This window comes from Triticum urartu, chromosome 1A, assembly GCF_056163025.1.
Source record: "Triticum urartu cultivar PI428250 chromosome 1A, HENAU_Tu73, whole genome shotgun sequence".
NCBI classification, from domain to species: Eukaryota; Viridiplantae; Streptophyta; class Magnoliopsida; order Poales; family Poaceae; genus Triticum; species Triticum urartu.
The window spans coordinates 581,627,616-581,654,957 of NC_141873.1; the positions used below are offsets into that span (position 1 = coordinate 581,627,616).

Below are 27,342 nucleotides of genomic sequence, written 5' to 3' on the forward strand. Positions count from 1 at the left end.
CCTCCTATCCGGTCAAATCGTGGGCATCAATGCTGGTCGCTGCATGCTCTGGGCCGACATAATGGGAGGGGCGGTGGGTGGGTCAGGACGGTCAGACGCGGGCATGACAGCAGTCCGGGCGCTCGCAAAGCCCCAGGTTTTTCTCCGGTTTACAGGAGAAAGTGCGTCCGGACCGTCTCGTGGACTGATACATGCCTATGTTAAATCGTTTCCACGATTCAAACGTGTGCGGGCGGTCTAAGGATCGCCATTGGAGATGCCCTAAGAAAGTTGTGAGTGAGTACTAGAAGTGCCACACACCCTGTTTTCTAAACAAGACTACAAATGGATTTAGGGCCGTGTCAATTGCCCGCGAGTTGAAGGTTCGATTTATACTTTTTTCTCTTTATATACGAAAAAAGAAAATGTGGTTGGGTTGAGGCCCGACGAAGTTGATGTTCCCCTCCCTAGCGACCCCGACGAAGGGCAAGAGCCCGTCGACGAGCGACGCTCACGCTGGCCGCTGGCGTGTTGTACGTCCCCGAATCTACTCCGACGGCCAGTTCGATGAGGGGTTGAGGCACCTACAAGACTCTCTCCGCCGTCGTCGCCGTGACGCGCATGATCTATTCTACGCCCGCCTTCCTCGTACTCGTAGGGTGGGCCGCCTACGTCGCGCGCACACGGGAACGGGATCACGCCGGCGCTCTACTGGATCCAGCCGGCCGCGTACTTCCATTCCATGGGCGCTCGCTCATTGTCTCTTGCGCCAACGACGGTGACAGACGCAGACCGCCTCTCAGACCCAGCGCGCTCCCGTCGGTCCGGTCGTGGCCGGAGCACCCGGGCTACCTGTTGCGCTGGACATGGTGCGTCATCTGTCTCGGCGCTGCACGAGTACAACAAGCAAAACATGCCGGAGCCCCACGCAGTTCGACCACGTCGCCGTCGGGGCGGTCGTGCCCAACGAGGCATCTCCATCGAGCCCTGATCTGTTCCGGCGCCACGACGCGACGGGATACGTGGAGTGGCTGGACATGAAGCCGGCACGGTCCTTGCATTGGTTGGTGTAGAAAGCAGGGGCGGAGCTAAGAGCAACTCTAGCTAGATCCCTTAAAACCGCGACCCTTATAAGCGGGATAAGGGCCGAGAAAATCACGTTTTCAAGATCGAAACCAGCTGCGGCGGAACAGAGCCCGCAAATCCGAGTAGTAAAAAAGAATATACCCTCATACCGTAAAAGCACACAAATCAATTGACCGTAATTTTAAACAAATAAAACATAAATGCCGTGAATTCAAACATGATTTTGTCACCACCACACAGTTTTGGCGACATTTGAACATAGTTTCCGCACCACAACCCAAAAGGCATCACATCCATCATCATCATCATCATCATCATCACAAGATGAAATCTTCACCGCCACCATTCCCACCATCACTTGCCGAACCACCATTCTCACCGAACCTTGGCACCGCATGGCCTCTCCCGGCTAGCCTCCTCCTCTCCAAGATCTCCATCCTTGCCATGTCATGCCATTCTTCGGTGACCTCGTCCATCTCATTTTGGTTCATCATCATGATCTTGTTCCCTCTAGGAGTTTGGCCATGGCTTTGTTCTCGTCGGCCATGGCTCTTCTCTCCTCAATGGCGGCCTTGCGCATGGTCTTCTCCTTGAGTCTTCTCTTGAGGCTTCTTCTCGGCCAACTCCATGCTCACCGATCGGGGCTTGATCGATGTCGACGGTGTTGTCGTCCAACATTTGCATGAAGTCGGCAGTCGCATCATGCAAACCGGCATTGCAATTTCGCTCGTCAAGTCACGAACACGCACAATGCACAAAAGTGAAAAGAATTTGCAAGCAAATCGTAGCATCATACCTCGAGGCCATTCCGTGAACACCTCGGGGGCGGGGGCAGCAGCGCCATCGGCGGGCATCCTCGGGGCAGTTCTTGTCGGAGCTATCGGGGGAGGTGTTGGCGGGGTCGCTGTTGTGACGGTCTTCTTGCGCTTGACACCGGCAACCTTCCCTTTCTTCACTGGCGCGGGAGGCATCGGTTTCGCAGCGACAGGGGCAGCGGGCGCGCGTGTCTTTCCGGCGGGGCCTGCGGGAGCGCCGCCTTGAACTACTATGTCGCCCTGCCGCTTGCGGGGTGGCGCCGCGGAGCCTTGAACGGCGACGGGCGCGACATCGCCGGTGACGAGATCTGCTGACGGGACTGGCTCGGGGATGGCATCCGTGGTGACAGCCGACAGATGGGAGGTTTCCATGGCGGCAGAGGGAAGCCGGGGAAGGTGCTCCGAAGCGGGCGGAGGAAGGTGGTTGGCGGCGGAAGGGGAGGGAGGAATGAACTGTCGTGCGGAAATGTCTCTCCCGCCAAATCTCGTAGCGGATAGGGGTCAAGCTCGGGTCGGCCTACCACCCCATGAATCTAAAGGTTGAGGGCGAAGTTTTTCCGAGCCCCGCAAGTTTTTTTGCAGGTCGCGGGCCGATACGGTGTCTGCTTGCGTCACTTTTCTGCGAGAAACCATAAACAGGCGGTTATTTTACGGGTCGGTGCGTTTTAAGGGGTGTGCTAGAATTGCTCTAAGGGGGGGCAAGCGGGGGGCACTCCCGTAGCCTCCCCCCCCCCCCCCCCCCCTAATGGTTGTGGGGCCATGGTTGTGTCGCACGTTGTTTTTTTTTTGAGGGGTTGTCGCATGTTAGTTATGCAGGTAGCTTTTTTTTATATTTGAGATTAGGCTACATTGAATTGATTTAGGACCAATCAGGCCCCCTCAAGCGTGCCTCAAGGCTTGAAGCCCAGGAACATCACAAGTGAAAGCCCATGTAAGCCCACTAGGGGAAACAAAAAGCCATGTAGATGTAGTAGCTCTGAAAGCAGAGGAGGCCACGATCGATCGAGGGCATCGTCTATCTGGGCGCCGAGCCGCCGACGCACCACACGCACGCACGTTCGCTCCGCTCAGCCGCCTAGGGAAGTTTGACGAGGGCATCCGCACAAGCACAATGGATCAACGCCGGCGCGGCAGAATAATCCTGCGGTGTGTCTCTCCTTGATTCTTTCGTTGATTTATACTGTGAAATACAGATGAACAGGTCTGCATCTAGGTCTACAAGACCATTTTCCTTTTTTTGCTTCAGATGGAATTAATTAGGGATAGCAATTTCCCGTTTTATTCTCAAATATAGCTACTGTAAATTAGACATGCACTGATTCTATCATCTGGGTTTGTAGTTCAGGAAGATTAGAAATCGACATACTAGTTTGTATACATGATAGATTAAGTGTGAAATTAGTTGATATACAAATTATCAATCAAGTATTCTGGCACGAGTAAAATTTACACAATTAGCAAGAAGCGAAAGCGCACCATATAGGATTATCAACTTTGTTCTATGTGTTTTAAGCATAATTAAGAGCCACATTCAAACTAATGAAAAGCCTACAATTTTTCTAATTGAAGAAAACATACTATCTTGGACTCCTCTTTGTATGATCATTATATAAAAAATGTTCATTGTCTTTTCCGCCTTCCCTGTTGCCAAATCATGGCTCCGCGTGCCCCTGCGGGAAGGAGGCGACCGACCGGCCGTACCTTTGGGTGTGGATGTGGGTGGCGCGCAAGGGCGGGCGCGGTGGAGCGAGGCGAGCTGCAGCGGTGCCCAGAAAGTTGCCGGCGGCGGGGGATGGGGAAGCGAGTTGGTGGTCATAGCTTGATGGAGACCCATTTGGCCATTCGCTAAACTCGTTTGCAGAAAAACCGCTACTAGTCGTTTTTCGTAAAGCTCGATTTATCTGATTTACGAAAACCATTCTGGAATTTGCTACGCTAACCATACACGGTTTTAGGGGGAAAAACCTAGTATTTTGTTTGTACAATCGAATAATATAATAGTATACTCTTACTTACTTATCCAAGCAACCCCTTTAAGGTGTGTTGGTGTTTATGTATCAGCGATCAGAATTTGTAGGATACACACAACTCGCTCTTCTTATTAACATGGAAAAACTCGCCTCTTTTATAAGTAAGTAATATACAGTTGAGATGGACACCAGTAGTGGTGACTATCATTCATATTCAGGACGATGAAAAAAAAAATCATTTGGGAAAGTCAAATGCACGTTTCCCTTTTTTGTTTTTCGGTTCCGATCATTTTGTTTCTGTTTCACTTAATTGCTTGGTTTCTTCATTCATGGATCAGCACCGGTTGGTAACTGGTATCATCTGACATTGGAACAAGCTAGGAATGGGTGGGTAGCTCCAGCACATAGAGATATTGTCCGTCCGATTGTTCAGATACCGTTATAACCTCGTTAGGGTGAACTCAAAGTTAGGGTGGACATGGAGTACATTAAAAGGTCAACACATAAGTGGCTCAAAGTTTCGTTAATTTCAGCAACAGCCGAGATATAGCTAGGCACCCTCCTTGTCACAGCAAAGAAACTAAGAATCAAATCTTACGAAACCAATTAAACTTTGCAAGTTTCTTAGCCCTGCTAGGCTTGTCATGACCCCCACCGTTTCAAGGCTTAGAACATATCCTCTACAGGATTCTTCTCGAAAGGGGTCTTCTCCTCTCCAGGTCCAGGGGGTGGTGCGTGTTGGCCTCTTGACAGCTTCCAGTCTGAGGACTCCCCCAGGCCGGCAAGCAGTAAGCCACCAGGAATTAAAACCCAAGCCTTGTTTGAAAGGTGATCTTGGAGGTTCTCCAACTTCTGGACCCATGGCAGATTTTGTACCTTTTCCCATTCCTCATCGTATCTGGACTTCATATTTATGTATTCCATCTGCCGTGCACAGTGCACACAGATTACAGCAAGTAAAAACAAGTAACAGAAATATTTGGCACACTGCAGAACTACTACAAGTATTCAAGCGCGGAAGGGTGGGGAAGAAACAAATAAGTACCTCCTTTGCACGCTGAACCTCATTCTTCTTTACCACACTCATGAAATACCTACAGAAAACAAAAAACATGTGAAATAATGAAAAATAATAAAACAACGGAAAACATCCCAAAATAATCCAGCTTGGAGGTTACAGCCTCACCAGAAATCATTCAAACATTCTTCTTCACTTCTCACGAGAATTATCGTGCTAAGTACTTTTGAGCCTGGTTCTTGCATAGCTGTCATCCTCGCGCCCCTCAGGTAAAAGCAAAACTGTAGAACAAAATAAAGGACATATTAATGGAATCCAACACAGTTCAGCAGGTTTTGTCAAAAATTCGACGGGGTCTACGATCCCCAAATCAAGCATGTTAGATGAGCAGCAAGCGCAAACCATAGCCATGAATCCATGCCACTATATAAGAAGCTTTGAACACAAAAATAACATGACCAACCAGCATCAAAACCATAACATACAGTTCAGCATTGGCATCGGGGTCTGTGTTTGCATATACCTTGTCGGCTGGTTGATGAGCATCAAAATCAGTTCAGCAACTTAGTGATTTACATGATACGGCACTCTTGTAGATGAGCAGCAAGAACAAAAGACGGGCCCTAGGCTAGCATAACAACAGGGCAAGCATATCAATCCATCCATGAGACCATGCCCCTATATAACACGCATTGAACACGAATAGTATAACATAACCAGCCAACATCAAAACCACAATTAAAACAGAAGGCGCTTTCATCACCGCCTTAGTCTGGTTTGTCAACAATCAAAGCAAAGGCCAGTGTTTAACTGCTACAGTACATCTAACAGGATGTTCAGCACGGTTTCTCACAAAATCCAATGAAGATAAGATGAAAGAGGTTCGGCGGGGTCTACGATCCTCGGATCAAGCATGTTAGTAGTGGTTTACATGTTGTAGCACTCTGCTGGATGAGCAGGAAGCACAAAACCTGGGCACTGGCTCGCGTAGCAACAGGCAACCGTATCAAGTTTTGAAAATGCATGCAGTCAAGCCAAACACAGCTAGCCAGCACCAAAACTACATTGTACAGTTGAGCATGGGCATCATGTTAGTTACCTTGTCGGCTGGTTGAGAGGCGGCGCGACCGGAGGAGGAGGACATTGTGCGGCGCGGGATGAGTTGTGGTAGAAGGGTGCTCTTGATCACCGCCTTGGTCTGTTTCGTCAAGAGTAATAAGAACAAAAGATGATTACTTGAATGCTACATGTAACAAGATGTTCAAGATATTACTGCTACATCTAAGATAAGCAGGCAGCATCAAGACCACAAATAAAACAAAACGAAGATCAGTGGTGTTTAACTACTACTACTAGTGTCCAACAATAAGAAGAAAGATCACTACTTTAGTGGTGCATGTTTAACAAGATGCTCAAGATAGTCCAGACAATTCAAGTGTCTGACTTGCCTTGGTCAGAGAAGAGGGGGCAGAGCCAGGAGCAGATGAGGCGCTCCAAACATTGACCTGCAGCACAAGAGGACTCAGAACCGAGCTTCCATTGGGCAAAAGGGTGAGCTGATTGACCAGTGCAAGCGACCAATCCAACAGAAATCAGCCGTCCATTTCACAGTCACAGCAGGGGATGGGGATTTTGGAGCCCTACCTGGGACTGGGAGTGCAGAGGGAGGCGGTGGAGCCCCATCTCAGCCGCCGGCAGCTCGCCGGCCAACCGCCTCGCCGCGGATCGGAGCACAGCAGCCATCAGCTTCACCTGCCTGCAAAAGAGGGAGGGGAGATTCGGAGCGGTGTCAGAGTGAGTTGGCCTGCATCTGCACCAAGCAGACGCATCTTGCCTGTGGATCTAGCTAGAGGACCAGAAAACTGACCAGAGCTAGGGTTCGTCGCCCTTCCCTTCTTCCTTGCTCCCTTTCCCTTTCCCTGCGCCGCCGCCACCAACGCTCACCACACTGAAGCGGACGAGCTATTCATTCTTTTTATCGCCCACCGGCCCATCATCCACTTTAAAGCCCACCACTTCATGCTTCTTCTCTTCTCGACAAAGGATGTGCCTTCTTCGCTCAAAATAAAAAATTATTTATTCATCTTTGAGTTTTTCTTTTTTTTTGAAAAACTTTCAATCTATTCATCTTCAATCATGGCAGTACAACGAACACCAGAAATAAAAATTACATCCAGATCCGTAGACCACCTAGCGACGATTACAAGCACGGAAGCGAGCCGAAGGCGCGCCGCCGTCATCACCCCTCCATCGCTGGAGTAGGGCACAACTTGTTGTAGTAGACAGCGGGAAGTCATCGTGATAAGGCCCCATAGGATCAGTGCACCAGAACTGCAACCGCCGCCGATGAAGAATAACGTAGGTTGGAAGGATTCAACCCGAAGACACACGAACGTAGACCAACAACGACGAGATCCGAGCAAATCCACCAAAGATAGATCCGCCGGAGACACATCTCCACACGCCCACAAAGGATGCTAGATGCACCGCCGGAACGGGGGCTAGGCGGGGAGACCTTTATTCCATCTTCAGGGAGCCGCCGCCGCCTCGCCTTCCTGAGCAGGACACAAACCTTAACAAGACAGGCCCGCCGGCCCTTGGCAGGATCCACCGCGCCCCCATGGCCCTAGGGCCACAGGAGACCAGGCGGACCTGCAACGGCGCCGGCGAGAGGCAGAAACCCTAGCTTTCTTTCTTGGAGGAGGAGGAGGACGAGGCTACCCATAGTGAAAGTAACATACGTTTGTTTTCTTCTTCTTTTCGGATGGCAACTTCTATTTGTAAAAAATGTCAGGGCCTGAATGCTTCGTGCCACACTTATCATTTGACAAGTTTAACCATGCTTAATACTCCCTCTGTTTCTAAATATAAGTCTTTCTAGAGATTTCAACATGGATACATACGGATGTATACAGACATATTTTTAAAACTTGTTTTGCTCCGTATGTAGTCTATACTGGAATGGAATTTCTAAACAAGACTTATATTTAGGAATGGAGGGACTACAAATTAATATGCTGACCGGTCGGTGCCAGCCCCCATGTGTCGTTCCCCTCCTTGGAGGCGTCGCTATGGTGTGTCCGCTCCTCGCTCTCTATTACTTGGTTGGTTGGTTGGTTGCCTCCGGGAAAAAGCCTAGGTCCAGTTACGGATAGCCGATGCCAGCGTCCTTCCTCTTTTGGGAGCATTGTTTGTGGAGACACGGCTTGGAGGTTCTATGTAGCATTCCTTTGGTGCTCCCCGATGTTCTGGATTGTTCATCGGGAGCGCTATGTACACCGCCGCAGGTGAGTCCAACTCTTTTTAGGCACTAGAGGAGGGTTGGTGTGTCAGCAAGGATAGTCGTTTGGAGTTGTTGCTCTTTGGAGGTGATCGTCGTTTGTCGATCGTTCCTCTTTTGGGAGCATTGTTTGTCGAGACACGGCTTTAGCATTCCTTTGGTGCTCCCCGATGTTCTGGATTGTTCATTAGGAGCAATACGTACACCGTCGCAGGTGAGTCCAAAACGATGACTTTCTCGGGGTTGTCCGAGTCACGCCATTCACCTGCCAACTCTTTTTAGGCACTCGAGGATGGTTGGTGCCTCGACAAGGATAGTCGTTCGGAGTTGTCGCTCTTTGGAGGTGATCGTGGTTTGTCGATCGTTCCTCTCTTGGGAGCATTGTTTGTCGAGACACGGCTTTAGCATTCCTTTGGTGCTCCCCGATGTTTTGGATTGTTCATCAGGAGCGCTATGTACACCGTCACAGGTGAGTCCAAGACGATGACTTTCTCGGGGCTGTCTGAGTCACAACATCCACCCGCCAACTCCTTTTAGGCCCTCGAGGATGGTTGTTGCGTCGACAAGGATAGTTGTTTGGAGTTGTTGCTCTTTGGAGGTGACCGTTGTTTGTCGATCGTTCCTCTTTTGGGAGCATTGTTTGTCGAGACACGGCTTTAGCATTCCTTTGGTGCTCCCCGATGTTCTGGATTGTTAATTAGGAGCGCTATGTACACCGTCGCAGGTGAGTCCAAGACGATGACTTTCTCGGGGCTGTCTGGGTCACGACATCCACCTGCCAACTCCTTTTAGGCCCTCGAGGATGGTTGTTGCGTCGACAAGGACAGTCGTTTGGAGTTGTTGCTCTTTGGAGGTGATCGTTGTTTGTCGATCGTTCCTCTTTTGGGAGCATTGTTTGTCGAGACACGGCTTTAGCATTCCTTTGGTGCTCTCCGATGTTCTGGATTGTTCATCAGGAGCACTATGTACACCGCCGCAGGTGAGTCCAACTCTTTTTAGGCACTAGAGGAGGGTTGGTGTGTCAGCAAGGATAGTTGTTTGGAGTTGTTGCTCTTTGAAGGTGATTGCCGTTTGTCGAGAAGCGGCTTTGTTGGTAGGTGTAGGACATGACCTTGTGCCTTGGAGTTGTATTGTGTGTGTTCCGAGTTGGAGTGGTGTTTGCTTCTCATCGGGGCGTGGTGGGAACTTGCCTAAATTTCTTTTATTTTACCCCCTGTCTTCCATAAATCCAAGGCACACGATTTGTGTGCTCTCGGAGAAAAAGAAGTTCGCTCACAAGATTCGATGAGCTTTGGCACAAATAGAGGTACTATTGTTGGATTTTTTCTAGCTTGCCTAGCAAGGATTGAAGATTGTAGGAGGGGTGTTAGGCAACGTGAGAAGGGAGCAGACAGGAGCAAACTAGACAAATTTTGTTAGCACAATCAAGATGCACTATGTCTTCTACAATCAAGACGCCTTTTGAAACATACACATCTAAGGAGGAACTTGTGTTTTCTATGGCCGCGACTTGATTCAAGTTCGGTGATGCAAAGCTAGATACTTTTATCATAGATGGCTGGCTGGTTGTAGTGCATCAATTTTCTCCTTTTCTCATGTACAAGGAGCGAAATTGTTTTCTGTGGCAGAGGCTATCCCTTTTTGGAGCCCTCGCAGAATTTTTCGTTCTTTGGTTCATCAATATTCTGCCTCCTCTTTGGTTCATCAATATTCTAGTTATGCATTAAGATTGAATCAACTATGATCAAGATGGAGTTCACTGGAGGATCTCAGAGGTTGTCATGCTTGGGCTAAAGAGTTGAGCCATGATGGATCAAATCTTGAAAGAATGATTAAAGAGAAGAATATGACATGGATGTGCAAAACACTTTTAATTGGCCCTGGCATAGAAACAAGAGGGTGCGGCGCAAAATGGAATCAGAAATATGCCCTGTAGACTATCTCAAACTTTTCGTATGACCCCCATGGCCATGACACCGTATTCTACACAAAATATCTACTCTCGTAACTACTACTGTAGATGGCACACCATGACTTCTAGCATCGCATCGTGCTATGGAGTTTAGACTTGTTCTGTCAACAACAAACCGACTAACAAGCACCGGCAAAAAAAAAGAAAAAAGCCCAACTAACAAGGGGTCACAACCAATTCAAGTTCATATAATAAAAGAATAAAGAAATGCTAGCTCATCTTTATTCGTAACCATTTTGGTCACTACCGCCAGAACAAATCTAGTATCAGCATGCAAGTTACTCTCTTGTCCGAACTTATCTAATGCGAGTTACTTGCATGCATCATACTCCCTCCGTTCCAAAATAGATGACACAACTTTGTACTAAAGTTAGTATAAAGTTGGGTCATCTATTGTGGAACGGAGGGAGTAGATGATTGGCTGGTTGTAGTGCTCGAGAAATTGAGCATCACTTTTCTCCTTTTCTCGGGTACGGTGAGCGAAATTGTGTTCTACGGTAGAGGCTATCCTTTTTTGGAGCTCTCGTGGATTTTTATTTATCTTTGGTTCATCAATATTCTTCCTTATCTAAAGAAAAAATTACTTCATTTTGAGTCTGGTAGCTGATGGAGAGTGTTCTTTATGGTTGACCTATAAATTTTTTTTTCCTTGGAGCAAAGGTACGAAATAAGCTAGGTACGCAAGGTCGTTGTGGCAGAATCCCTATGGCCTAAGGCCTTGAAAACAAAATCTATTTGTTTGCCTGCCGCTACTACAGGAACGCCTAGCAGTAGCGGCTGCAAAAATGCCAGCAGTGGCGGGCCAGGCTGCCAGGAGCGCCTGCCACTACTATAATCGCATCAGTGGCGGACGGCGCCCGCCACTGATAGAGTCTCTATAGTGGTGGGCAACATGCATGTGCCCGCCATTGTTTATTTTTGTTGCAGTGGCGGGTGTATTAAAGCACCCTCCACTGAAAGCTTAGGCATGCAAATTAAAAAATTATAACCACGACAACAGTTCTGCTGCCGTGGCTGCATTTTGCATAAAACCAATTTAAGAAATTCAATACTATAAACAAATGAAGCACACATTGTAAGCTTAGGCATGCAAGTTCACTGGTTAATTAGTACTCTTCATAACAACCACTAACACTTCAAATTTGTTCCACTTACTAACCCAACATCAAAATATCTGATAATCCACAAGTTTAGGGGATCACAACAGTTTTTGAGGGTAGAGTATTCAACCCAAATTTATTGATTTGACACAAGGGGAGCCAAAGAATGTTCACAAGTATTAGCAGTTGAGTTGTTAATTCAACCACACCTGGAGAACTAAATATCTGCAGCAGAGTGATCAATAGCACAGTAGTATGATGGTTTGATAGCAATGGTAAGATTAGCAATAGTAACGGTAACAGTAATAGTAGCAGTTTTATAGCGATTGCAACAACAATAATAACTTAGTAAAAACCAATATGAGAGAATCGTAAGCATTGGATCGGTGATGGATAATTGTATTGGATGACATTCACCATGTAATAGTCACAACCTAGAGCGATACATAATAGCTCCAATTCATCAATGTAATATAGGCATGTATTCCGTATATAGTCATACGTGCCTATAATAAGAACTTGCATGACATCTTTTGTCCTACCCTCTCGTGGCAGCGGGGTCCTTAAGGAAACTAAGGGATATTAAGATGATTTATATAGTTTCATTCAATTTGACACATCTCAGCTTCACAATGGAATAATAAATTTTATCATTTTTGTACATGTTGCAGAGGATTTCCCAGCTATAAGTAGATAGGAAATAGACATTATATTAAATTTCACTTGTTATCTGCACTGAAATTGATTTGGATAAGACCAGTTAAAGTACAGCTCATACAGTAGTGGTTTCTGCATTGTGTTTAATATACAGTAGTGGTTTCTGCACAAGAAATTGATTTGGATAAGACCAGTTAAAGTACAGCTCATACAGTAGTGCAAGTGGTTTCTGTGGCTCATCCAATCATCTTTAAATCACCAACCTAAATGTTGTTCCTCCCCTGTTGTTGCATTGCTTAGGTTCCTGTTGGAAAGGCTTATTAATATTCCAATGAGCAACTACTTAAGCAGAGGCAAAAACAAGATATTCATCATAACTTGGTTTAAATCAACTTTCTTAATGGTCACATTCATCGCACATACCTTGGCAAGGGAATCAAGTTCACTTATGGATCTGCTGATGTAATTCTCCCCAGCTCGCAAAGACATCAACCAAGACGTGCTTATGAAGTCATAAGCTCATGTCGCGACACATCTCACTCTGAGTTGTCCTTGAACTTAGTAAATGTGGTGTACCAAGGAGAAGAGCTTAATGGATGTGCTGTAACAATACAATTCCTGTCAATAGAAGCATCCCCACCACTTCTCTCTTGTTGTAGGTTTTAGACACTAGACACCAATTGATATTGCTTTGTTAAACAAGATGTGATATTATCATTTTTTGCTTCATTTCTAATCATTGTGTCTCGGCTTATCATTTTATTTTCTGTAGATTCGGTGGGTCTTGGCTCTAGCTAATTGATCTTTGACACGGGTTTCATTGCATGCTAATTTTCCTTCCAAATTCCTCACTGATGGCATACCATGCACCAGAATTCATATCTTGATAAATAAGGTACATAGTTATGGTGTTTGCTGTCTTTTGGTTATGTTTCAAATTTGAATTTGTCAAGTTGAGTTGTTTTCTACATGAGATTGCAAGGTAGGGTTGCATATTTAAGTTTGTAGAGCATGAATATTGCGATTATGAGCTTAATTTAGTCATCTTGCCCATGAAATTTGCATATTATAATATAATCATATATATTATAACATAAAGTTGCTTGCTATAAGAAATGCTAATGGTACCTTCTGTTGTTGATACATTCTAAAGTCTCGCTGAACAGGGGCTTCCTTTAATGTCCTGTCACCTCCTTTCTACAGTTACAGTATCCTGATTTTATGAAACAAACAAATGAACATGGTAGTTGCATCAATAGAAAATATGGTCCTTCCAATTTCAAGTACACAAGAACAACAGAAAACAGAAAGATACAGATGTGCTCGAAAGCAGATTACTAAGCTCAACACTTCATGTAGGAAGGATATACATATAAACACATAACTGAAGGCATCGAGGTCCTCGACCACGATTGAACAAGGAACATGGAAGCATGACGGCTCTAGAGAGGGAATGAAGATGCACTGTCAAGGCATGCCATCACCAAACACTAAGGCCCTTGGCACGACACATCCATCCAAGTAAGTCTCTGAAGGAGGCCACAACCTCCTTGCCTGGATCGCAAGGCACCACACCGTCGGAAGATCAAAAAGTTCCCCAAGAACATGGATGGGTGGTCACTTAGATCGGATCAGGACACATCAAATGTGCCGAGGCTCTCCAAGAGCATGACGAATGCCACACAACCCACGGCCAGAACATGGCGGAGAAAAAGCACAAGTTTCGGCGCCACAATCCCGCCTGCACCTCTCCTGTGGCGGTGAGGAGGGAGGGTTACACTGGCGGGAGGGGCGACGCGTGGGAGGGGGGCTGTGTCCACATGTGGTGCTAAGTTATTTGTGGGTTGCACTGAAGCTTATCCTGTTCCTTAGTTGATTTAGACATCAAATATATAAGCTTTGTTTTTTGCAGCAAATAGGTGAACTAATAAAGGAAGACTTCTTACAGAAATAGTAATACATTTACTATGTAGATGATTTTGACAAGTAATCAAACAAGTCAGCATCTCACTTTATTATTTTACATAAATAGTAGTACATTTTCTTGAATCGCTCGATCGTTCAATCTATTTGTTGTTGCCATACAATGATTTTCTATTCTCTTTGTGGTGCAATCTTCGTTGATTCAGAAAGATGGCCTTGCTCATCGGGCTCAAGCAGCGGCGAGCAAGGCCAGCGACAACGGAAATGTTGTGGCTGGTGCCCATGCACCCCTACCCGACTTCAATGCAGCTTGGTGTTTTGTGAGTATATATTGTAATAATACGCAGATTCAGTTATCTATATGCAGAAAGTTTCCTTGCTTTCTTTTAGTAATTACGGAGAACATTAATATTCAATATTAGATGACACATTGGCCACATCATCTAGTAAATGTGTTAATCATAATAAATCATGGATGGTTGGTGATATCGGATATTCATAGAATGCTAATAAGTTACGTCCTTGAGTAATCTGAGAGTGTTTAGACTTTGGTGGAGCTAAACTATACAACATGATGCACAAATTCTTGTTGATTGCAGCATTTTAAAATGTCAACATTTCCCAGGTTTGCATTTATTTGGTAGTGTGCCTGAGGAACTTTGTGAGAACTTGAGTATTACGAGTATACCATTTTTGTAGGTAACCATTTTCCAACAATCTGAAGGTCTGTGCAGACCATCAGGTATGTAATAGCAATATCTTAGTATTTTAATATTCTTTAGGAACCATCTTTAAAGAATACAAGATATACTTATTGTTAATTCTTCGTTGACACCTACTGTTCTTACTGAACCGTAATTGTTAAGAATATGTACTACTGTAGGATCAATGGATAGAAGGTTCTGTTGTCCGGTTGATGCTACTAATTTTGGCCCTACCAAAGTATCTCTTCTGCAAGATATCTGCTTAAATATGAAAATGAGGAAGCCAGTATCTCGACAGCATGCAGGCAACTTAGCCAATGATGTAGGAGGATCCAGTTCTTTTGGACTCAATTTTTTGGATTGGTAGTGTATATTCTGCATTATTTTGTAAACAAATATGAGGAGTGGGAGAAGTCTGCAGTTGCAAAATTTACTTGTGCAGGTGGAGGTTCTGTTTTCAAGATCGGATTGTTATTTATTATTTTCCGCTATAATTGTTTACTAATTATGACATGCTTTTTTATTTCTTCTGGGTATGAACTACTATTTTTGGATTCACTGGAACAAGATGGAAGAGCTAATAGTTGTTTTACACCAGTACAAATGCTCTTGAGAGGTGGAGCACTTAGAAGGTGGGGGCATTAAAGAGCAGATCAAGTGGGCTGAGGCCCTCGTGGCTGCTCTGGAAGTTGAGAACAACAAGGCGATGGGGATGAATGGAGCGGTCTTAAAGGAGAAACTACAACATTTTGCTATCATTTTTTTACTGATTTGATGAAATGTTAAAATGTGGATGTTGTAAGTCCATGATATGAAGTTTGTGTTTGAGTCAAGTACTATTGTGCGCATGGATCTTCTTATGCTGACCATCTTGAAATGGAGAATGCAGGCCATGTCTCGGTTTACTTTCGTCATCACCTACTTCCCAAAGAAGTTTGGTGATGGAAGCCATCGAGTTTTGTACTAATCTTATGTGCGGAGATCATTGTTCTTACTCAGAAGTTCCATTAACTTTATATATGTTATTTAATCCATTGTTTTATTCATACTATTACATTGTTTCCCTTTAATGTTTTAGCTTTTGGGACATACTGTAGCCGGTGAATGTCAACACTGAGCGAGGAAGAGGAGAGCGTGTGTGTGTGTGAGAGAGAGGGGAGGGGGGAGGGGAGAGGGGGAGGGAGAGAGAGAGGTGGAGCGAGAAACATATATGCAATGTATTTATAGGTGTAATCGAGAAAACAAATTAAAAGGCCTGTGGCAATGCACGGGCATTCTACTAGTAACATATATTGATGGCGTCATATTAGTGTCATCGGAGGCACCTTGCCGCTAATTATTTTGTTGGCACATCATTACTAAGCAATCTTGGCCCCGCCCACAATCTTTTTGGTAAGCATCCCTGTAGTAGAATTAGAGAAAAAACTCTATATGAGACAACAATTGCTGCTTGTTTCAAGGGGGAAATTAGAGCAACTCCAACTCGCCGACCCAAAAGGACGCGCTTTGTTTGTTTGGGTCGGCCAGCCGCTGCTCGTCCGCCCTCTTTTGTGTTTGGGTCGGCAGTGCACCCAACACGCAGACCCATTTTCTCCCTCGGGACCGGCTTGCCATGGGTTTTCAAACATAATTCAAACAAAATACAAACATTTTACATAGTTTCACAAGCAAACAAATATATCATAGTTCACAAGCCAAATAAACATATCATAGTTTACAAATCAAATAAAAATAAAATTGTCTCAAATATATTTTAAAAAAGATACATCTATTGGTTGCCAATGTGCGCCCAATATATGCTCAACCAAATCATCTTGCAGTTGAATGTGAGTTTTCCAATCACGCATTTGATGATGAAATTGGATGAATTGTGCAAACTTTGTCGCTCCTCCATGCTCAAGCACAACATTGTCACCCTGAAACTGAAACCCTTGATCGTAGATACGTTCCAGACGCTCATCCTCTACGATCATATTGTGCAATCACACAAGAAGTCATCACCTCCCACAACTTCTTGGTGCTCCTAATTCTAGTAGGATACCGAACGGTGCCCCATCGAGATTGCAGAACACCAAAGGCACGCTCCACATCCTTCTTAGCACTCTCTTGCTCTTGTGCAAATCTCCTCCTCTTCTCTCCTACAGGATTAGAGATTGTCTTGACAATAGTAGTCCACTGAGGATAGATACCGTCAGCTAGGTAGTATCCTTTATTGTTGTGATCGTTGATGTTAACATTCACCGGCGGGCAATTGCCTTCAGCAAACCTTGCAAACACCGGAGAGCGTTGAAGCACGTTGATATCATTGTGTGATCCGGCCATGCAGAAGAAAGAGTGCCAGATCCAGAGATCTTGTGAGGTCACGGCCTCAAGTACGACAGTGCAAGCCTTGACATGCCCTCTATACTACCCCTGCCAAGTAGAAGAGCAGTTCTTCCACTCCCAGTGCATACAGTCTATGCTACCAAGCATCCCCGGGAATCCCCTGCTAGCATTCATCACCAACAAGCGGGCTGTATCTTCAGCATTTGACTCTCTCAAATACTCATGGCCAAACACTGCAATCACAACCTTGCAGAACTTGTACATGGATTCTAGGCACGCAAACTCGTGTTGGAAATATGCCCTAGAGGCAATAATAAATTAGTTATTATTATATTTCCTTGTTCATGATAATCGTTTATTATCCATGCTAGAATTGTATTGATAGGAAACTCAGATACATGTGTGGATACATAGACAACACCATGTCCCTAGTAAGCCTCTAGTTGACTAGCTCGTTGATCAATACATGGTTACGGTTTCCTGACCATGGACATTGGATGTCGTTGATAACGGGATCACATCATTAGGAGAATGATGTGATGGACAAGACCCAATCCTAAGCCTAGCACAAAGATCGTGTAGTTCGTTTGCTAAAACTTTTCTAATGTCAAGTATCATTTCCTTAGACCATGAGATTGTGCAACTCCCGGATACCGTAGGAATGCTTTGGGTGTGCCAAACGTCACAACGTAACTGGGTGGCTATAAAGGTACACTACGGGTATCTCCGAAAGTGTCTGTTGGGTTGGCACGAATCGAGACTGGGATTTATCACTCCGTGTGACGGAGAGGTATCTCTGGGCCCACTCGGTAGGACATCATCATATGCGCAATGTGACCAAGGAGTTGATCACGGGATGATGTGTTACGGAACGAGTAAAGAGACTTGCTGGTAACGAGATTGAACAAGGTATCGAGATACCGACGATCGAATCTCGGGCAAGTACAATACCGCTAGACAAAGGGAATTGAATACGGGATTTATTGAATCCTTGACATCGTGGTTCATCCGATGAGATCATTGTGGAACATGTGGGAGCCAACATGAGTATCCAGATCCCGCTGTTGGTTATTGGCCGGAGAGGTGTCTCGGTCATGTCTGCATGGTTCCCGAACCCGTAGGGTCTACACACTTAAGGTTCGATGACGCTAGGGTTATAGGGAAAGTATGTACGTGGTTACCAAATGTTGTTCGGAGTCCCGGATGAGATCCCTGACGTCACGAGGAGTTCCGGAATGGTCCGGAGGTAAAGATTTATATATGGGAAGTCCTGTTTTGGTCACCGGAAAAGTTTTGGGTGCTATCGGTAACGTACCGGGACCACCGGGAGGGTCCCGGGGGTCCACCAGGTGGGGCTACCTGCCCCAGAGGGCTGCGTGGGCCAAGTGTGAGAGGGGACCAGCCCCAGGTGGGCTGGTGCGCCCCCACTAGGGCCCAAGGCCAAGAGAGAAGGGAAAAGGGGGAAACCCTAGGCTCAGATGGGCCTAAGGCCCACCTAGTGGTGCGCCCCCTCTCTCCCCCCTTGGCCGCCCCCTAGATGGGATCTAGGGCTGGCCGCCACCCCTAGGGGTGGAAACCTAGGTGGGGGCGCAGCCCCTCCCATTCCCCTATATATAGTGGGGGTTTTGGGCTGCCATACACACGAGAATATCTCCTTCTTGGCGCAGCCCTACCCCTCTCCCTCCTCGTCTCTTGTGGTGCTTGGCGAAGCCCTGCTGGAGTACCACGCTCCTCCACCACCACCACACCGTCATGCTGCTGCTGGACGGAGTCTTCCCCAACCTCTCCTTCTCCCCTTGCTGGATCAAGGCGTGGGAGACGTCATCGGGCTGTACGTGTGTTGAACGCGGAGGTGCCGTCTGTTCGGCACTAGGATCATCGGTGATTTGGATCACGGCGAGTACGACTCCATCAACCCCGTTCACTTGAACGCTTCCGCTTAGAGATCTACAAGGGTATGTAGATGCACTCTTCTTCCCCTCATTGCTAGCTTACTCCATAGATTGATCATGGTGATGCGTAGAAAATTTTGAATTTCTGCTACGTTCCCCAACAACTCGCTCATACAGACGTACTAGATCACCGGGAACTCCGTATGCAAGCATCCGGATAGCTGCAATGCATTTCTGATAAGAGGAGAAGCCAATTTTTCCAAGGGCATCCTCCTTGCACTCGAAATACTTATCGTACCCGACAACTCCCTCGCGGATACGATTGAAAACATGCTTAGCCATATGAAAACGGCGTCGAAATCGGCGGTGTTTGAAGAGCAGGTTGGGTGTCTCGAAGTAGTCCTTCCAAAGAAGGAAATGACCGCTCTCTCGGTTGCAATTCGACGCCGGAGTGTGCCCTTGGATCGAGCCCCGGAACAGCGGCCGCTGCCTACTAAGGTGGTCATGGACGACCAACACAGCAGCCACCATCTCCTCATTGTCAATGAAGAATCATCCGAGTTGCAAAGAAATTGTGAAAAAAACTCGTCGGCGGAGTCCATTTGTACCTTGCTGGCAAACTGTCGAGCAGCTTGCGGGCCTCATCGAAGAAGTAGGCCGGCGAAGATACGCGCGCCTCCCCTGGACTAGGTAGCTATCCTGGCGGCGTCAGACGAGCGTGCCGCCGTTCTCGAAGGAGCTGGCTGGGAGCACGGGGGCAGAGGTGGTGCTCGCGCCGACGTGTGGGTGAAGCTGCGCTGCCCCGGCGGTGAGGCGGTGGTGGCTGTGACGTGGGAAGGTAGCTTGCTGCGGGGGAGGTATGTGGGTGCGGGCTGCTGGCGAGGGCACCGGAACTGGGAGGTGATGACGACGGGCTGAGGGGCAGTCGGGGGCTAGCTGTCGAAGGGATGAAGAGTGTGGCCTATGTGCCACCCACTAGCGGGCCAGGGGGAGGAGTAGGCGGGCGTCTCGCGCGTCCGCCTCATGTCTACGCTAGTGCAAATGAGGTCCAAATTTGGGCCAGGAATAAGTCACTCAACGGACGAAAAGCGGACGCGCATTCTTTTTAGGTCAGCATGTTGGCCCACTTTTATGTCCGTTTTAATTCAAATAGAATGGATGAGCGCGTTGGAGTTGCTCTTACTTTGTACAAATACAGTCGTGGAGCTGTAATTTCTTTTGTTTTTGTAGCAATCAACCCCCGTTCCTGCAAATCACCCGGAACAAGAGTTGAAAAGATCCGCCCGGAAGCTGTGGCCCCCAAATGCACAGAGTAACATCACTTGCGATGCACTTTGAATGGACACGGTGCACGGTGCACCTGGCGCGCATCGAGCGCTCCGCCGCACGCTGCGTCTGTACACCGGGTGTAGCCACCACCTACTAGCTCACACGCTGCAGCCTTCTCTAGCCCGGGGAGCGTGGGTGGCCTGGGATGGGATGGGAATCGACCCAGCCTCACCCGAGACATTGACCACTGGGCCCATGGTGTGCGGGTCCCAACTGTCGGCGAGCCATAGTAGAAGCGCAAGCTGTCATACTCGATCACGCACTCGTACGCGTCCGACGCAAAAGCAGTCTGCCCTGCTGCTTAAGGCTGGCAGGGGAGACGGGACTGGGCGATCGTAGGCTGCAGCAGGCGGAGAAGAGAAGGGGCAGCAAAGAAACAGAGAAGCTCCCTCTCCTGCCCTCGGTAATGGCCGCCGCATCTATTCTTAGGGTTCTATGTTTGGATCCCCCTGCTCTTCTTGTTCCCTCTGCCTGGATTTTCATTTGTTTATCTTCTTCCCGCGGATTAGCTTCCGTTCGGCCCTGTTCCCCTCTTCTCTTCTTGGTGGAAGAACAGGGTGCAAACGGTTCTTGTTTTTCATGTTACTCTTCCGGAATCTCTCCTTCTCCTCGAATAATTTTTCTACGGTTGTTGGGTGTAGTAGGGTTCTTAGTTAGCTTGCTGCGTGCATGTGCGAGTTTGAAGAAACCCAGGAAAAAAGCTTCTCTTGTTTTTTTTTTCATCTGCTGGGAAAAAGAAGAGATTTGATTTCCCATCTGCTGTCTTCTTTTTCATTTCGGTTCGTTCTGTTGTTGGGTACCGAGGACTTGGTGCCATCGTTGCTTCCTTTTAGGAGGTATATAAATCTCCTCTGTTCCATGGATGGAATGGAACCAACAAAAGGCATGCCTTTTTTTTTGTGTGTGTGTGTGTGTGACTGTCCATGTCGATCTGATCTTCCTGCAAACTTATTTTAGGAACGGTTCATATATTCCTGCCCTTCAATAGTTGCTAGATGACTTACTTCACTTGTTTATGTGCATATTTGGGTTCCTACACTACAAAACATGTATGTATACTCTGTTACCACGCTTGTACTTACTGTTTTATTATTTGTGCTCTGAGTGGAGTTCTTCCATATTGGTAGAGATGGAAGGCTTGAGTAGGGTTCGTGATGTGCATTCTCTTTGATTGTTAATATATTTGGGTACCGTTCTTGATGATGGAGTGCCAGCATTGCTGTTACCTTGTGACTTGTTGCTTATCACCTCTGTTTCCATGGAGGATTACTTTTTTGTGCCCTTGTTCGTTGATTTCAAGTTATTTGTCAAACTCTCTCTTTGTTAGTTTACTTAGTTGTAGAATATATTACTTTTGTACTCCCCACTTATACTACTGTTGGCTGACTTACTTGATGTTTTTGTGTGCAGATTTGTGTTGTGGTTTGGCAGCTTTGGGCCAGTTTCCCGGTTACCAGAGTAAGTAAACTCTGTTTTCATGTCTTGTGCTGCTTTCATTATTGTTCTCTTGGTATGGTTATGCTGTTAATATATCTCATGCCTAGGAGATGATAGGCTTGGTGAGTTTGTGAAACATGTTCTTTTCTCTTGTGAGATTGTTGTTGTGAAATTTGCATGCTTGGTTATTTCCTCTATGTAAAGATTCACTTATGTACGAGTTTACTGAGTCCCTCACAAACATCTTCTTTTCTCTTAGGCGATTGTTGTTGTGAAATTTGCATGCTTGGTTATTTCCCCTATGTAAAGATTCACTTACGTGCGAGTTTACTGAGTCCCTCACTGGAGTATCTTGTTTCTTTCCATACTCAGAAGGATGTAGTTTTTGCCCCTTCCGAAAAGTCTTACCAGTCAGTGCTTAATTTGCTTAAGATAATTATTAACAATAATTAACCAGCTAAGATTCTAACTAAGAATAAAGTTGGTAGGCCTTCCTTGTTTGTCTATCGATTTACTTATGACTACTTTTTTTTGGTCTATTGATTACTATGTGGACTGTGGTTTCTCAAACCATAGGTCCACCCGTCTGCTTATCATCTTTGTTTCCATGGAGTAAATAAAAAAAAATGGTTTCCCTCTGCGTTTATGTCTGGATTTGATGTTATTGGCCAAAAAACAATTCCTTGCTGTACTCGGTCTGTAGATTTCTATGTCGATTGAGGTTACTAGAGTCTTGCTAGGTCTATTCATCATCTCTATATCTATGGGGCGAATGAGAAAATGGTTGCCCTCTGTGCGTTTATTTATGGATTAAATTTCCCTGCTGTGATCGGTCTGTAGATTTGTATGCCGATAGTGGTTTCTAGATTTACTTATAATCTCAGTAAATAAAAAAAGAGAAAAGTATATTTTTCATCCCTCAACTTTTTCGATAGTATAGAAATAATCCATCAACTTCAAAACCAGCAAATCTAGGTCCCTCAACTTCTCAAACCAGATAAGTTTAGTCCCTCATACCGCTTTTTGTGGTTTTCATTCTAGTGGACATGGTTTTGACTAAAACTTGACAAGTCATTGGGGTTTGACTGCCACGTTACGGAGCTGCGATGGCACCCCACACTGTGTAAGTGCTCGGCTGTGGTGGCACTACATGCAGAGCACGGTGGCCTAGCTAACGGGATGCTCGACTTTCGCCATGCTCGCCGTTCAAGTCATGCGGCCGGCAGCGGCAGGGGTGCAGGCGCCGTGGCGGTTTTGATTGACGTACACAGCAAACTGGCTTTGGATTCTCACGTGAAAAGCTAGCTAACTCATCTGGCTAGACACGCACGTACTTGACGCTGTTCCCTTTGATTTGTACTGTACCGGCTAGAACACGCGAGTAATACACGTGTTCATGGTGCACGTAGTTGTGGTTGACCCACGGTGGTGACCCTCGACACGCTTGCTGAAGGAGTTAGTCCGCACGGACTAGCGGTGAGAAGGCAACGAGCAGCAGCGAGAGCACGCGCGAATGGGTGTTCGTGCACGTCACGTCCACGACGTGCTTGTGCCGTCCATGCAGGCGAGCATCCGTAGCTCCGACTTCTGATCATCCGGGACAAGGTATTCCACCATCCTGTGGCCGCTGCATACATACGCCTCCTTCTTCATGCGCGCGGTACACGACGGCGAACATCGGCCGGACAATGACGGTCCTGGTCATGCTCCACACAGGTCATGGCGGCATGCATGGTGCTGAAGTGGAAAGTTATGTGCCAGTCAAACCCGAATGACATATCAAATTTTTAGTCAAAACCGTGTCCACATCGGATGAAAACCACCAAAAGTGGTATAAGGGACTAAACTTATCTGGTTTGAAAAGTTAAGGGACCAAGGTTTACCAGTTTAGAAGTTTAGGGACCATTTGTATATTTTGGAAAGAGTAGAGGGACAAAAAATATACTTATCCCATAAAAAAATGGTTTCCTTCTGTGTGTTTGTTTCTGGATTTCATGTTATTGGCCAAAAGGTTTCCTTGTTGTAGTCCAGGTTGTGCTCGCTTATTAGTTATTACACAATAAACTTATTCATTTAGTAATGATAATGTTATGCGTTCCAACAGTAACCTTTAGAACTTTCAGCTTGCGCCATGGCAGAGAGGCACAATAAACTTATTCATTTAGTTATGATAATGTTATGCGTTCCAACAGTAACCTTTAGAACTTTCAGCTTGCGTCATGGCAGAGAGGCATAACCAGCCAGGTGTTCTTGAGAAATTCTTTCTCGCGGGAGGAGTTTCAGTGATATCAAAGTCTGCTGCGGCTCCATTCGAAAGGGTGAAGCTCCTGCTGCAATACCAAGAGGAACTTGTGAGGCTTGGTATTCTTCCTGAGCCATTCAAGGGGATTACAGACTGTTGCAAACGCCTTGTCAAGACTGAAGGTCTCCGGTCCCTCTGGAGAGGAAATCTTGCTAATGTGATGCGTTATTTTCCTCAGCAGGTAGCCCTGAACTTGTACTGAATTTGTAGCCTTATTTTCCTCCATGTTTCAATATTTTTCATTTGGCTACAATGTCTTGATTGGTGCTTTATTTTCTTTCTGACATAGTCCCTGGTCTTCTCCCTGAATGAGTACTACAACGCCGTTGTTCTTCCGGCTGTTTGGGGCAGGGCCCCGCCTAACAGTGAGGATCGATACTCCACACGGTTCTTTTGGCATGCTGGGTGTGGGAGCGCTGCAGGAGCCATGTCCCTGCTGTTGTTTTATCCATTGGAGGTCTCAAGGACCAAGCTTGCCAATGATCTTAAGATGAAAGGCAAATGGGAATTCGATGGTCACCTGGATGTTTATCGTCGTATATTGGGACCCAGAGCACACGTGGAGGATCTATACAGGGGGTATCTCGTCTCCTCGTATGGAGCAGGGATATACCGTGGCCTGTACTTTGGACTTTATGGCGCCCTCAAGTCTATTGTTCTCACTGGCAGTAGCAAGGTAAGGCAGTCACATTGCTTGTCAAAACTTGACAGTGTGAATATGATCACCTTTGCCCGAATTAATTCTCTTTGATTTGATATGTCTGCAGCAGGATGATTTCCTAGCCAATTTTGCATTAGCATGGATGACAACCAACATGTCGGCCTTTGCAACATACCCAATTGATACAATTAGGAGAAGAATGATGATGAATGGGTTTAGCTTCTCTGAGGTGTTGCTGGATGTGGGTGCCACCCCAAGGTTGCTGTACAAGGGAGCTGGTGCGAACATTCTTCGGTCAGGTGTTGCGGGAGCCTTTATGTTGGCTGGATATGATCAAGTGCAGGCATCTCTCACCAGCAGGGGGAAGGTCTGAACTGCATTCATGCTGATCTGATGTAGCAGCAGCAGCAGTTTCGAATCAGTATCTATATATCTCCAAACCAAAGCCAGTGTTTCTTGCTTATTACTCCTAGACTAGATGGTGGCAACCTCCTAATTAAACTACATGCATGTTTATTATTATTATCATGATGATTTTGAATCCAAACTGCCACGCATGAAGGCGTTGGATGTTTACTAGTTATGTCTGGAGTTTGTTCCAGTATATCTTATCTTTGGTGTTGTCTTTTATGTATGACCAGTTCATCATATTTGTTGGCACAAGTGTTGTTGCAAGCACAGGCGTGCGTGCGTGCACCTGTTTGCTTCGTCTTTTTTTTTTTTGCGGGACTGTTTGCTTCGTCTTTTTTTTTGCGGGACTGTTTGCTTCGTCTTGACTTGACAAGAAGAATGATGTGTCGATTTGATGTACCTGGCCGACTGATGCAGTGGGTTGCGTAGCGTCGGACGGGCAGAAGATCCTCTATCTAGGAGTAGGTAGTGACTAGTGTAGCTGTGCGTTGTGTGTGGTTATGCCGGTTTTCCTTAATTAACTGTGCTTGTTTGATTTTTGGGTCCGGTTTCCTTTATTAACTAGATCATCTCTCTTGTCCTTTTCTTCTATAATGCAATGCGGGAGCTACATGCCATGCCTTCTCTCTGAGGAGGTTCCGTAAAAAAAAAAGAAAAAAAAAGATAGTGTAGTAGTGTCTTGACGTACGATGCTCCAGAACAAAACTGTAGTAGTAGAGTAGTAGCAGTAAAACTCTTGCAGTGCTGTTTGAAATAATGGTCGTCCGGAAGCATCGTCACCGTCCAACGGCGGCCCAACAGAAGAGCCGAGCCGAGTGAGCTTGGACGGTAGGATCGAGCAGAGCGTGGCGACTTCGGAGGATCCTCTGTTTCGACCTCCAAGAGCGGATATGGAGTGCCCTCTTGTGACTAGGCGATCGATATCCGGGAGAGCAAAGCAACAAAGATGTGGCGTCGCATGCAGCAGCTGGCTTGCTGGTGCTGCCCCAACTCAAAGGGCGACCCTGTCCTGCCAATGGACGCGCTCTCCACCAGGGTCACCTCTGTCCGTCTCCTCCCGCCTCTGCCTGCGACAGTATTACGCCGCCTCACCTCGTCCACCTGCTTTCGAGGCTCCCCTGGACCTGGGAGCGTGAGGTCTCAAGGAGATGGCTCGGCTCCACTCTTGGTGCAGTCTGCAGTGTAGGCCACACGGCGCCGCCGTAGCTGCTCTCGGCCCTGTTCAGCAGACAAGGGCCAAACTTTGGCCGGGATGCTTCTCTCTTGGGCGATCCAGTGCTAGAATCAAAGCGCGACGCCACATTGTCTGCCTTCACGACACCAAAATGCCATGTGAGTATTGATCAATTCCTTGCTTGCTACTGTATCTATCTTGGCGGCAACCGGCTCAGTAGCTTTGCTCAATGCCACTCGTGGTGGTTACTTTAGTCATGCTCTGGGTGAGGTTTCAAATGTGAGGACCTCTGAATTTTGTCTCTCTGCCAATGTAGACGTACGTCCGCAGCTCTCATTCACAATTCTTCATCACATATGTCTTACGGCCCAACCGATTCCAGCCGGAAGAATAATTTTTTTCGCGGAGCTTGTTGCCCTCAAACCAAATGCCGGAGTCAAGTGACTTGCTCTCGACGCCTTTAACCAAATATACTGGGCAAGAGACAAAAAAAAACGTCAACATTAGCTGGATGAACCGTTTTAAAGCCATGTTGCAACTTTGTGAGCTCAAGGAAATCCACTTGCACAATACCCGTTTCACCTAGAGCAATGACAATGAAAGGGCAAACCCCACCTTTTGCAAACTCAACTCCTTCTGAAATTCTGAGTGGGACATACATTTTGATTCTCACATCCTGCATGCCCTGTCAATGGCACCCTCCTTCTCGCCGATGACAGTGGCCCTCGGCGGCCCGCGCCTTCATGTTTGACAACTTCTGGACTAAGATCCCTGGATTTTTGGGCGTTGTACAACCACTACTGGAATTCTGTTGTACGCCGGGTGCCACGGACACTCGGCAAAGGGCCGAAAACCGTCGGCAAAACCTTTGCCAAGTGTCCCCCTCGGCAAAAGCCACCCTGCGTACACCTCTCCGGCAAACAGGACTTTGCCGAGAGCCAGAACACGGGCGCTCGGCAAAGACTTTGCGAGAGCTAAACAGTACAACTCGGCAAAATAAAATAGCTAACGGATAACAGACGGGGACGACGGTTGCCACGTTGGCCAACTTTGCCGGGAGCACCACTCGGCAAAGAGAGCAAGTACAGGTCGACACGTGTCAGCTCCTGACATGTGGGACCAAGAGAACAGGCCGAGGGCTAACTTTGCCGAGAGCACCTCTCGGCAAAGAGAGCGAATAGGAGGCTGACACGTGTCATCTCCTGACATGTGGGACCACGAGAACAGGCTGAGGGCCAACTTTGCCAGAGGCTCACACGTGTCATCCCCCGACATGTGGGTCCACGAGAACAGGCCTACCCTCCAAA

At 46.7% G+C, this 27,342-nt stretch overlaps 2 protein-coding genes across 3 annotated transcripts; one reads left to right on the top strand and one right to left on the bottom strand.

Annotated features, from left to right (window-relative positions):
• Positions 1–4,296: 4,296 nt before the first annotated feature.
• Positions 4,297–7,855, bottom strand: LOC147993041 (uncharacterized). The gene is made up of 7 exons (XM_087533327.1): positions 6,736–7,855; positions 6,513–6,624; positions 6,317–6,373; positions 5,968–6,066; positions 5,037–5,149; positions 4,896–4,944; positions 4,297–4,774 (listed from the first exon to the last, which is right to left on the bottom strand). Exons 2-7 carry the CDS (start codon positions 6,609–6,611, stop codon positions 4,517–4,519), a joined length of 675 nt encoding a protein of 224 aa, XP_087389453.1. The 5' UTR covers positions 6,612–6,624; positions 6,736–7,855; the 3' UTR covers positions 4,297–4,516.
• Positions 7,856–20,321: 12,466 nt separating this feature from the next.
• On the top strand, positions 20,322–25,133 carry LOC147993042 (ADP/ATP translocase 2, mitochondrial-like). 2 transcript variants are annotated; one of them, XM_087533305.1, is made up of 5 exons: positions 20,322–20,453; positions 21,461–21,508; positions 23,699–23,970; positions 24,079–24,465; positions 24,560–25,133. In XM_087533305.1, exons 3-5 carry the CDS (start codon positions 23,707–23,709, stop codon positions 24,821–24,823), a joined length of 915 nt encoding a protein of 304 aa, XP_087389431.1. In that variant the 5' UTR covers positions 20,322–20,453; positions 21,461–21,508; positions 23,699–23,706; the 3' UTR covers positions 24,824–25,133. The 2 variants fall into 2 exon arrangements, with proteins under 2 accessions (XP_087389431.1, XP_087389428.1); XM_087533302.1 differs by having other exon boundaries at positions 24,557–25,131.
• The last annotated feature ends 2,209 nt before the right edge of the window (positions 25,134–27,342 follow it).

Bases quoted from the DNA above. Each gene is read 5' to 3' on its own strand.
- LOC147993041 (XM_087533327.1), bottom strand. From the start codon at position 6,611: ATGGCTGCTGTGCTCCGATCCGCGGCGAGGCGGTTGGCCGGCGAGCTG. The intron at 5,150-5,967 runs GTAACTAACATG...TTTGTTCTACAG, and splicing joins CCTCTCAACCAGCCGACAAG to TTTTGCTTTTACCTGAGGGG. The intron at 4,775-4,895 runs GTACTTATTTGT...TGTGCACGGCAG, and splicing joins AGGTTCAGCGTGCAAAGGAG to ATGGAATACATAAATATGAA.
- LOC147993042 (XM_087533302.1), top strand. From the start codon at position 23,707: ATGGCAGAGAGGCATAACCAGCCAGGTGTTCTTGAGAAATTCTTTCTC. The intron at 23,971-24,078 runs GTAGCCCTGAAC...TTTCTGACATAG, and splicing joins TGCGTTATTTTCCTCAGCAG to TCCCTGGTCTTCTCCCTGAA. The intron at 24,466-24,556 runs GTAAGGCAGTCA...ATATGTCTGCAG, and splicing joins TTCTCACTGGCAGTAGCAAG to CAGGATGATTTCCTAGCCAA.